We start from the raw sequence: 12,500 nt of genomic DNA on the forward strand, positions 1-12,500 counted from the left end.
ATTTTGCCCCCCCCCTCTCTCTCTCTTTCTCTGTTGCTCTATATTTTCCATCTCTAACCCATTTCACTCTCCCTTACACTTTCTCTCCCTCCCCTCTCCCTCTCTTTTCTATCATGTGCTTTGAGTCTCTCTCTCTCTCTCTCTCTCTCTCTCTCTCTCTCTCTCACATAGCATTCTTTCTTAAGGGTCTTTCTGCCTCACATACATCTTCCTTTATCTAATTCTCTTTCTCATTTTCTCACATCTTTATCCTCTCTCTCTGTCTGTGTCTCTGTCTCTCTCTGTTACTCTATAATTTCCATCTCTTTAGCCTATTTCCCTCTCCCTTACACTCTCTCACTCTCCCCTCTCCCTCTATTTTCTTTTTCTTTCATGTGCTTTCAGTTCTCTCTCTCTCTCTCTCTCTCTCTCTCTGGGTGTTTGTGAGTGGATAAGTTTCTTGTGTGTGTGTGTGTGTGTGTGTGTGTGTGTGTGTGTGTGTGTGTGTGTGTTCGTGCACGTGTATGCTGGCGTGTGCGTGAGTTACAGTGCATGTGCATGAATATATCTCAATCTCTATATAATTACGAAAGAACAGGAAAATATAGACCTCTGTAATTGCACCAAATTTAGTCCAACTCATAGAATTAATCGAATATATATCCTTAAAAACAAGCCATTCATACCTGCTGATCATTTTTGTGGAAATCTACGGTATCTTCAACCCACGTTTCACTTACTCTCTCGCTCCCTCTCTGTGGGAATTTATTTTAGACCGTGACGTAAAGCACTCTGATTATCCTTGTAGATTTTAGGAGCTGTTTTTTATGCATTATTATTATTATTATTATTATTAGTAGTAGTAGTAGTAGTAGTAATAGTAGTAGTAGCATTGTTGTTATCATCAATGTTACGAATATCATTAGTATCATGAACACTATCATTTTATTCATATTTTCCCCTAATGTCTTTTCATCATCATCATAATCATCAGTCACCCTCATTATTATTATCATCATCATCATCACCATTATCAAGCACATTAACAGTATCATTATCATCATCATCAACGCTCTGTACAGCTGAAAATATCACCCCCTAAAAATTCCACAGTATTCATGATATGCATATAAATGTATATTAAAGTAATGACGTGTTCTATTTCACATGCACATCAAATTAAAACCGCAAATTAACATACATATATAGGGACAATAATACTTATACAGATATACGCACTCCTTTATGCAATTATATCTACTATACAAATATAAATACAGTACATTCATTATATACAGAGTTTAAGACTGTCATATACATTTACATATACACAGCTATGTATACTGTATATGTGTGTATAAAATAAAATAGTTATGGAGTGAATTTCACATGTATACATACTACATACTTACATACACACATACACATTAACATACATACAGCCACACACATGCACATGAGATCAAGCACTGGCATACATAACTATACACATGAAACATACATAAACACATACAAACGCCAATACACACAATATGTAGATGTATACCAGAAAAATACTTACACACACACACACACACACAAATCTCTTCACTTTTTCCACGAATTCGTTGATACCACCTCTACAACTTTAACACGCACACCCACACAAACACACACACACACACACACACACACACGTCTCTTCAATTTTTCCACGAATTCGTTGATACCATCTCTACAGCTTTAACACGCACACCCACATAAACACAAACACACACACACACACACACACACACACACACACACACACACACACACACACACACTCATCACAGCAGTCATAACTCAGCCAAACATTCACCAAACTCATAACCCTCTCACTCGACATTACTCATAAAAGCTAAATGAATGGGGAGGGGGGAGAGGAGAGGAGGGGAGAGGAAGAGGTGGGAGAAGAGAAGAGTAGGGGCAGAAGGGAAGGGAGAATGAAGAGGGAAGGGACGAGGAGAGAGGAGAAGAGGGGGAGGGAAGAGAGGGGAGAGAGGAGGAGAGGGAAGACAAAAAGAGAGGGGAGAGGGGAGAAGAGAAAATTGAGGGGACGAAAGGGAAGGAGGAGGGTGAAGGAAAGAGAGAGGAAGAGCAGAGTAAGGTACAAGAGAGCACAGAAGTGAGGAGAAAAAGAGGAGAGAGCAGAGAAAAGAGAAGAGAAGGAGAGAGGAGAGGAAAATAAAAGAGGAAAATGAACACCGTGGAGGAAAAGACGAGAAAACGAAGAAAGCTGAAGAGGACAGGAAAGTAATGGTGAGAAGTTAAGGATATCAAAGAGGAGGAGGAGGAGGAGGAGGAGGAGGAAAGTGAAAAGAAATGCGACACGAACAGACAAAAGAGGAGATGAGGGGAGACAGGCAGAGGGACGAGAGGGGAAGAATGGAAAAGAAAAGCAATAAGAAAAGAGGGAAGGAAACAAAGGTGGAGGGGAGGGAAGGGGTAAGGAGAGGGGAGGAGAGAGAGGGGGAGAGGGGGGGAGGAAGACGGAGAGAGAGGGGGGGAGGAAGACGGAGAGAGAGGGGAAGAAGGAAGGAGAGGGAGGGGAAGGGGGAGGAGCAAGGAGAGAGAGGGGGAGAAGGGGAAGAAGGAAGAAGAGGGGGTGGAAGGGGGGGCAAGGAGAGAGAGGGGGAGGAGGAAAAAAGAGTGAAGGGGAGGAAGAAAGAGAGACGGGGAGGGTGAAAGAGAGAGAGAGGGGGGGGGAAGAAGGAGAGAGGAGAGAAGAGGGATAATGATGAAAAGAGGAGAAGAAGAGAGAAGATCCTACAAGAAGAGATGATGGGAGAGAGAAGAGAGAGAAAATAAGGAAAGGGAAGGAAAAGAAAAAATGAAAAAGTTTGTCTTCTCTCTTTCCTCTTTTCCTTCATTTTCATCCCCATCTTTTATCATTTTCTTTCACTTTTTCCTCCTCTCTTTTTCCTCTCCTCTCTCTCTCTCTCTCTCTCTTATTAAACCACAAAGGTAAAACTGGGTCTCGTTTTATGAAGGTTTAGCGCAACAAAAACCTTAGCGAAAAACAGTACCAGGAAATTTGCTAGATTGGAGAGAGAGAGAGAGAGAGAGAGAGAGAGTGTGTGTGTGTGTGTGTGTGTGTGTGTGTGTGTGTGTGTGTGTGTGTGTGTGTGTGTGTGTGTGTAGGGACGCTCACCATCCTCTCACTCAATGTACTCCAGCCTACTGAAACCTTCAAGTAATTTACGTTCATTTACATATATAATAGTTTCCTACATTTGCCTCGCTGGGTGGTAACTATATAACCATAGGAAACCTGGTAGGTAAGTGGGTTACGGCGCTCCAAGCGGGTGAAGGAATGGTTGGATTTTTGTCTCACATAATGCCACTCAGGGAAGAATAAGGCTGGTCACCATCGCCTTAAATGCCATGACTAAGTGGCTCAATCTCGGGCACCTACGCTACTGACAGGTAAAGAAATGTCGAGGTTAATGTGACAGACAGAGAGATAGATATATAGATACAGAGATGGACAGGTAGATAGGTAGACAGACAGACAGATATAAAGATAGACAGATAGACAGATAGATAAACATATAGAGAGTTAAACAGATAGATAGGAGCCAGGCACCGTGTCGCTATACCATGGCGTGATAAAAGATAAGCCACCTGAATTCCGTGAAGAACCAGGTAAACCCATTACGCCAGGATATATTTCATTCCTAACCCATATCACAACACATTTCAGAACCATCAGAATCTTCCACACATGTCCACACGTGTCATATGCGTCTTCCCAACATACAGGACGGCGCGTGTAAGACTGGGAGAGATTAAAACACCTATGTCACCTGTCGAGTTACGTGGGGCTAAGCAATAATCCAGGTGACTCTCAAACAGGTGTTATCACTAGGGTTAGGGTTTTAAAATATCCTCCCATAATGGATTTACCTGGTTCCTCACAAAATCCAGGTGGCTAAGCTTTTATCACGTCATGGTGTAGTGATATCAGTGCCTGACTCCTATCTACAAGTCCCGGGTTCGACTCCCAATTCGATTCCCAAAACATTAAAAACTTTACACATTTGTCTATATGTGTAATGTGTTTAATCAAAAAGCGTACCCACAATCCCAGCTCTTCATCTTCTCCCATGCTCTACATCCTCACTTTGTTTCCCTCCCTTTATTTCCACCATAAATACGTGTTCTACAAGCTTACTCTCCCCTTTACGCTCCTCGCTCACACACTTTATTTGTCAAGCTTACGGCTGTCTCACTCACTCACTCTCACACGTCACGAACTCTCTCTTACCAACTCACAATTACTACTCTCTTTTTATACACTACTGAACGCTTTCTCATGTGATTTCTCTGCTTATCATCATCATCATCATTAACAACGTTTCATCCATCACAACAACCATCGACACCATTATCATCATCGACATCATCATCATCATCATCATCACCATTATTATCATCATCACAACCATCGTCACCATATTCATCATCATCATCGCAACCATCGTCACCACTACCATCATCATCATCACGGACATCCATCATCACAACCATCGTCACCACCATCATCACCATAACCCTCCTATCCACCACTACTCCCATCACCATCATCATTACCATCATCAACACCATATTATCTCACCATCATTAGCCAAATCAATTATTGCGTAACTTTCCAACTGAAGAGGTTAGCTGCAGCCTTCATTAAAGCATTCACTGCTAGAAAGAAAAAACCCTAAGCTGAATAAAATCGTCTGGACAATGCAAGAATAAACTGAAACAGGCGTCGTACTGAAGGGGTAACACTCCCGCTCATATCCACTGCTCTTCTTCGTGACTATTTTTTCTATATTCACGCCATATCAAAGTCTCACATGCTTTAGAAAATGTGGGTAAAACTATAAACATTATTCTGACACACACACACACACACACACACACACACACACACACACACAAAATAAATACAGGATCTCTCTCTCTCTCTCTCTCTCTCTCTCTCTCTCTCTCTCTCTCTCAAATAGCTCTATATATTTCTCTCTCCCTTAAGCAGTCCAATACCTAGAGATGTTTGACTACAAGGAAGTATGGAGACTGATTCTCTCTCTCTCTCTCTCTCTCTCTCTCCACAGACATGCCATCACTTTACAGCACTACAGGGTGATAAAAAAGTCAATCCTCTCTCTCTCCCCCTCTCTCTCTCTCTCTCTCTCTCTCTCTCCCTCTCCCTCCCTCTCTCTCATCAATCCAACTAAGTATCTCCCAATCTACCTATTCCTCACTATCTCCCTCCCTCTCTCAATGTGTCTCAACCTCCCCCCCTCTCTCTCTCTCACTCTCTCACTTTTTCTCTCCCCCAGGCATACCCCCGCCAGAGGTCGTGTGGTTACAGGGTGGTAAAGAAGTTGACTTCACGTACACGCACACGAACGGCGAAACTTACAACGTTCTTGAAGTGGAGGCCTCACGAACGGACCTCACCCTGCCGTTCGTATGCCGGGCCACGAACAACGAACGTGTGGGACCGAAGGAAGTGGAGTATTTGAGGAACGTGACGTGTAAGTAGCGATCGTTACTAAGTAGGGATGGTGGGGGTATGGATAGTACAGGGTGGTTCAAATATAGCGCTTCTCTAACACTGGTTTTCTCGTGCATTTTGAGGACGGCTGTGAATATTATCAATCTCTACCTTGGATTAACCCACCGTCACACTTACGTCCACACCAGCAGACTGGCCGGTCCTAGTAACACACCCTGCAATTTAGGTGACACTGAGGCCTTCGTAACATCTTTTCTTCTGCGATTTTTTCAAAATTTTACACCTTAACGTTAATTTCTAAGGTTATATAGTTTTATTTATCGACGTGTGAGAAATCAATCGCCAAGGAAGAGGTGTTAGGGGACGTGTAGGTAGTGATCGTTGTTGAGCAGGGACTTTTTATGTATACTATTAAGCTCTTCGGTTTGAGGATGGATTCTTTGCTTTAATCTTACACACACACACACACACACACACACACACACACACACACACACACACACACACACACACATGCATTTACACGCATTCATACACACACTCAAACACACACACACACACACACACACACACACACACACACACACAAACTTCAGATGGTTCCTAAGGTTATTCGAAGACATAAATGCTCTATAAATAAAGATCAAACTCCCAATAATAAAGGAGAAAAAGCCAATAAATTCAAGAATGGAAATAAAGGAAGATATTGGCCACTTCCTTCCCATGTTGTCATTCTCTTATATCTTTATTCTTGTGGTTTTACTGATGACCTAAATAATGTTAAGAAATTATAGTGTGAGCTGTCTAATAAAATAAATAGATAGATAAATAAGTAGACATAAATACAGGTAAATAAAAAAATACAGCAATAAAAAATAAAAAGGATTGTAACAAGATGATGATGGATAGTTTTTGTCAATAAAGCCATTCACATCTATATGCCATTTTCTCCATAATTACTGCATATCTATCTATCTATCAGTCTGTCTATCTATTCACTCCAGCACACTTAAACGTACACATACATATACACACAACAATATATGCCCATTCACGGATGCACATACACACGCGTTCATAAAAAGATAAAATTTGCATATGCACCATTTATTTACACATTACTCACACATATCCTCTAACTTTCGTAAAAAATAATTATGCATAGAATTTATTGTATAGGATAACATATTACAAAATGTTATTAAATTTTTACTGCGAGAGATATTTGTTCTGCCATATTAATAACTTTGATAATATATGTTTTCGTTTTTACTGACCTCTCTCTCTCTCTCTCTCTCTCTCTCTCTCTCTCTCTCTCTCTCTCACCAATCCATCATCTTCCCGTTCACACCTTTTTACTCTTCCTCTCTCCCTTTTCTCCCTCCTTCCTACCTCTCTCCCTTTTCTCCCTCCTTCCTACCTCTCTCCTTCCTTCCTCCTTCATTCCCTCCTTCTCCCGTTTTCTCTCTATCTCTCCTTCAATCTCTACCCTTTCTCACTTCATTCATCACTGTCTCCCGTTTCCTCTCCATCTTTCTCTGTCTTTTCCCCTTCCTTCCTCTCTCTCTCTCTTCCAACCATCCCCCCTCTCTCTCTTCTGTTTCCATCCCTTTCGTTTCCCTTCCATGTCTCCCCCCATCTCTCTCTCTTTCTTCCAACTATCCCCTCTTTCTCTTTGTCTCCCTCCCTTTCGATTCCCCTTCACGTCCCCCCCCCCTTTCTCTCTCTCTCTCTCTCTCTCTCTCAGGCGGGCCCCTCAACGTCACCATCACGGGGGAAGAAGCGCCCATCTCGGAGGGTCGCACCGCCCGCCTCACCTGTACCGTCGTAGGCAGTAACCCCCCGCCCTTGGTGACTTGGTATCAGCAGGAGCAGATGGTGACGCCCCTCCACACTAGGGTACGTACACACACACACACACACACACACACACACACACACACACACACATATATCCAAAACACAAACACATAACCATAAAACACACACGCTCATACATTAATCACACACACACACACACACACACACACACACACACACACACACACACACACACACACACACACACACACAGGGTTTGGAGGTGGAAAAATGATTAGCAACAATATAAACCCTTGACTCCCCGAGGCCATCCTACCTACTCTACTCTGCCCATCATTTCCGGACTAGGGTGCCTTCACGCGGTGGCACTGAGAAGATCGACCCCCCCCCTCCACTTCCACATTATACAAACGTCCCTCCTAGCCTTTCGGTGGATAGGGGACTGCATTAGAAAAAACACCTCCAGCCTGCAGTCCACTGAGTCCACATTAACGCATGCTACAACCACAACAATCCTAGCTACACCAAAAAATCCCTCTCTCTACAGGGGAAACTTTGAGATATGGGGGTTAATGGAGAGTGTTTATGACCTCTTCACACCGATGGGGTCTTTTCTTAGCTGCATAAATTCCTCAGAATAAAATATATATTACTGTATGTGATTTCTGAAAAAAATTTGGATGACTTTTTTTTTTTTTTAAATAATTTCATTCTATCTACCACTGGAGTTTATCATTCGGGTTATGAGAGGGAGCTTGTATTGAGCTGCCAGTAACTGTTATTGTTATTATATTACTGCATTATAACTAACTCAACATTGCTTCTCTCTCCATATTTCACGCCTATGACACTGAACCCAAACATTATTTCAGGGAGTATTAGTCATTAACCTTACATTACAAGTTCAGCACAATCCTGAGACACATAAGGTCACCTCTTCTCCCTCCAATTCAACTAACACAAAAATAAACAGATAATCTCAGTCATTACCTCCGCCAACGAAGACAGGTTGTTATGGATCCACTCATGTTCGTCTTGTTTATTTCTTCGTTTGTTGTCCACAAACTATTTCAAACAATTATTGATGGATTTCAATGAAATTTTGTGGGCATGTGGGTCATGGTGCATGGAATAGTTGAATAAATTTTATCTGGGATCTGAGATGTCTGGTATAGGTTCTGGCGGAGGTATGCGCTCTCCGTGTGCTGTTTCTTGTTTATATATACAACTGGTTAGTTTGAAATTTCTTCAGTTTGTACTTCTTTCTGCGTAAGACTCCTAACCTTTACAACGGGATGTATCTATGCATCTCAAAATGAAAGGTTCTTGAGTTTGGTTGCCTTTTTATTCAGCATTTATTGGAAAGACCAACTTGTCTGCACGCTTCTAGCTTTCGCTTATTTCTTCTTTGCATTAGAACTTCAGACGGGAAGAAGAATTACAAATGAAACGCCGTGAACTCAGGCTCCAGGCTGTCGACTCAAAGCGTCGCTCGGTCTGCCTCGGCCAAGCCTTGCACACGGACTGGCCATAGAACCCCCGTGACAGGGTTCATTGTGGCTAGAAATGGGACTAACGATAAATCAGTCCACCCCATATGACCCTGACCTTTGACCCCTTGGCCTAACTGGTCTAATCAGTTCATCGCCCCTTCATGCTATATCACTGACAAAAGTTTGGTCGAAATCCGCCCAAGGGTTCAGAAGATATCGTGCCCAGAAAAGTGTTAGCCTACAGACGCACGGACCTACGCACCCACAGACATACGAATCACTTAATGCCTCCTCAATCGTAGGTATAAAAACAGTAGCCTACCGACATTGCCTAGTTAATGAAGTATGGTTTGCACACAGATATAGTACAATGACATACGTTTGTGCAAATTATGATGAGTAATAAAATGAGTAATAAACATAAAAAAAAAAAACACATGGGATTCCAAAATTTGTGCACTGGTACGGGTTGATCTCTGACCACACAAACCCCTGTAAGAGGTCTAAATAATAAATAAATAAAAATCTATGGGGGGCGTCAAAGGGGCAACTGTGGCAAGTTTGATGCAAATCGGAGGAGAAAAAAATATATAAGCAAAAAAACGAAAAGTGTTTGCCAGAAGGGAGAAGAAAGAAACTAAAGAAATACAGTAGTCTCCAGAAAATGAAGAATAAAAAGAGAGAGAAAAGAGAAAAAGATCTAAACTCTCTCTCTCTCTCTTCACCCCGACTCACTATCAGCGCTTATCAGTCATTAACCTTCCATTACAGGCAATCCCTCACCATTAATTGCCCCCATTCCCCCCCAGCTCACTCCCCCATCACGCCCATTAACCCCATTTATTCAGCTCCGCCGGAATATTTCTCTCTCTCCGATATTGCTCATTTACATACAGAATAATTCAATCAGTTCCGCTAAATAATGCCCAGAGGATTTTTTTTTACAACTGTCTATATAGATTTTTTTCATTCTCTCTCTCTCTCTCTCTCTAGCTAACAAAATAGAAATCAACCTACATACCAAACTATTCTACCTATTTATCAATTTATCTACCCATCAAGTCTTTCAACTATCTGCCTATCTATCTAACTGGTCATCAGTCCGTATCCATCCATTCATCCACCCATCTCCGTCTATCCGTCAATCCATACATACATGCATACACACATTTATTCATCCAATCACACAACCACCTACTGTATGTATCCATCAATCCACCCATGCATCCATCAATCCATCCATTTATGCATCCAATGAACCACTTATCCACTCAATGCACCCATCCATCCATCCATTTGTGCATCCACTCTATTATCCATCCACCCCGGCATCCATCAAACCATCCACCCACCCATCCATCCATCCACCCACCCATCCATCCATCCACTCAATTATCCATCCACACCGGCATCCACCAAGCCATCCATTCATCCGTCCATGCGACACTTGTAATCTGCAAATAGGAGAGTTCACTGACTATAATTTTTTTTTTTATGTGTTCAACTCTGGGCATAGGCTTCACAGCCTGCTATCAAGGCCCAGCAGTCCTCCTACATACCATACACCTCTACATGTCACCACTTCAGCACTAACACCCACCATCCATATTGAATACATGCTAGGGCTGTCTCATACAGGACTGGTTTATTGGTATTAGCGGGGGTATTTTTACATGTCGGCGGGACTACTGGTAGATCAGTAAAGCCTGATTTAATGAAATTCAAATCCTTAAACTGTTCCCGGCCCCAGCCGGGATTTGAACCTGGGTCCGTTAGAACTGCAGGCCGCCTCTCTACCGATTGAGCCACGCCTCCCCCAAACGCCTATTTATGTAAGCTATTGTTGGGCATTGATTTTATTGGTGGATGATGAGTTCAGGAATCCGGGACTGTGATGATGAGTGTGTGGCCCATTTCCCTTGGTTGCCTGATGGTAGTTTTCTCTCTTTAATATTTCATTTTTTTTTTCTGGTTCTTACTTCTTCCATTCCTTAAATGAAAAAAATGGTTATGATGATGATGATGATGATGATGATGATGATGATGATGATGATGATGACGAGAAAGGTCCCTGTCTTTGTCTCTGTGTCCATCTGTCTGCCTGTCTCTCTGCCTCTGATCTCTCTCTCTCTCTCTCTCTCTCTCTCTCTCTCAATAATGTGATCTGTTTATCCATGTACCTATCTATCGATCTATTTATCTATCTATCGAAATGGTTTATTGATCTACCTGCCTATGTACCTTCCTTTCCATCTTTTGACTGCTGTCCGTCTACCTCTGGCTATCTCAGTGTCTGTCTGCTGTCCACCTGTCTGTCTGTGTCAATAGGATTTTATTTTTTAATTCTCTCTCTCTCTACCATCCAGCCATCATGCAGGTAGACTAGTATTTCACCCCCTGACCTTCTTACTGACGCATCAAATATTCAGTCTACCTCCTCTACTCTAGCCTTACCCTCTTCCTGTATCTATCTGCCCACTCGTCTTTATCTATCTTCCACCACTAATAACCAAAACTCTAACTTAACTTCTAGCCTGGATATCTAAACTTAATCTGACACTAATCTAACCTGATCTTTGACCCCCACAGGTAAAGCACATGACCTGGCGTGACCTATGTTTTAACCTATACTCTCCTAACAAGCTCCTGACCTCTTTATCTAAACAATCTAACGCTAATCTAACCTAATCTAACCTGACCTCTGACCCCCACAGGTAAAGCACATGACCTCGCGTGACCTATGTTTTAACCTATACTCTCCTAACAAGCTTCTGACCTCTTTATCTAAACAATCTAACGCTAATCTAACCTAATCTAACATCACCTTTCACCCCCAGCAGGTGACACACTACGACAACATGACTCGGAGTGTTCTTACGCTAAACACCACCCGGGCAGACCACGGAAGGGAGCTAGTGTGTAGGGCGGTGAACACACTCCTGTCCCATGAGGTGATCGAGGATATCTACACACTAAACGTCCAGTGTGAGTAGTGTGACGTGTGTGTGTGTGTGTGTGTGTGTGTGTGTGTGTGTGTGTGTGTGTGTGTGTGTTAGGAGGGGCATCTTCACACTAAACGTCCAGTGTGAGTAGTGTGACGTGTGTGTGTGTGTGTGTGTGTGTGTGTGTGTGTGTGTGTGTGTGTGTGTGTGTGTGTGTGTGTGTGTGTGTGTGTGTTTGTAGGGGCATCTTCACACTAAACGTCCAATATGAGTAGTTTGATGTGCTGTGTGTGTGTGTGTGTGTGTGTGTGTGTGTGTGTGTGTGTGTGTGTGTGGGGGCATCTTCACACTAAACGTCCAATATGAGTAGTTTGATGTGCTGTGTGTGTGTGTGTGTGTGTGTGTGTGTGTGTGTGTGTGTGTGTGTGTGTGTGTGTGTGTGAGGAGGGGCATCTTCACACTAAACATCCAATATGAGTAGTGTGATGTGCTGTGTGTGTGTGTGTGTGTGTGTGTGTGTGTGTGTGTGTGTGTGTGTGTGTGTGTGTGTGTGTGTGTGTGTGTGTGTGTAGCAACTTCAAAGGATTAGCATGAACGTAGGGTGTAGGAGGGCGAGGAGGAGACCTTTTAAGTGTGAGAGAAGGGTGATTCTTGAGAGTGAGGGTGAGGGTAAGGAGTTTAGGAGAAGGTGACTGAGATGAAAATGATCAGAATGAGACCTGCTATACT

At 42.7% G+C, this 12,500-nt stretch overlaps 1 protein-coding gene across 1 annotated transcript in view; it reads left to right on the forward strand.

The window, feature by feature from the left end:
* The window catches only part of LOC145408434 (nephrin-like), a 183,785-nt gene that overhangs the window by 121,264 nt on the left and 50,021 nt on the right, over window positions 1–12,500 (forward strand). Inside the window, exons 5-7 of the mRNA XM_080279162.1 lie at window positions 5,337–5,534; window positions 7,263–7,414; window positions 11,670–11,814. Of these exons, the coding sequence (XP_080135288.1) occupies window positions 5,337–5,534; window positions 7,263–7,414; window positions 11,670–11,814 (495 nt within the window). The remainder of the gene's footprint in view (window positions 1–5,336; window positions 5,535–7,262; window positions 7,415–11,669; window positions 11,815–12,500) is intronic.

The sequence above is a fragment of the Coenobita brevimanus genome, chromosome 77, assembly GCF_032717465.1.
Source record: "Coenobita brevimanus isolate Jiangsu-jjx chromosome 77, ASM3271746v2, whole genome shotgun sequence".
In the NCBI taxonomy this organism is placed as follows: Eukaryota; Metazoa; Arthropoda; class Malacostraca; order Decapoda; family Coenobitidae; genus Coenobita; species Coenobita brevimanus.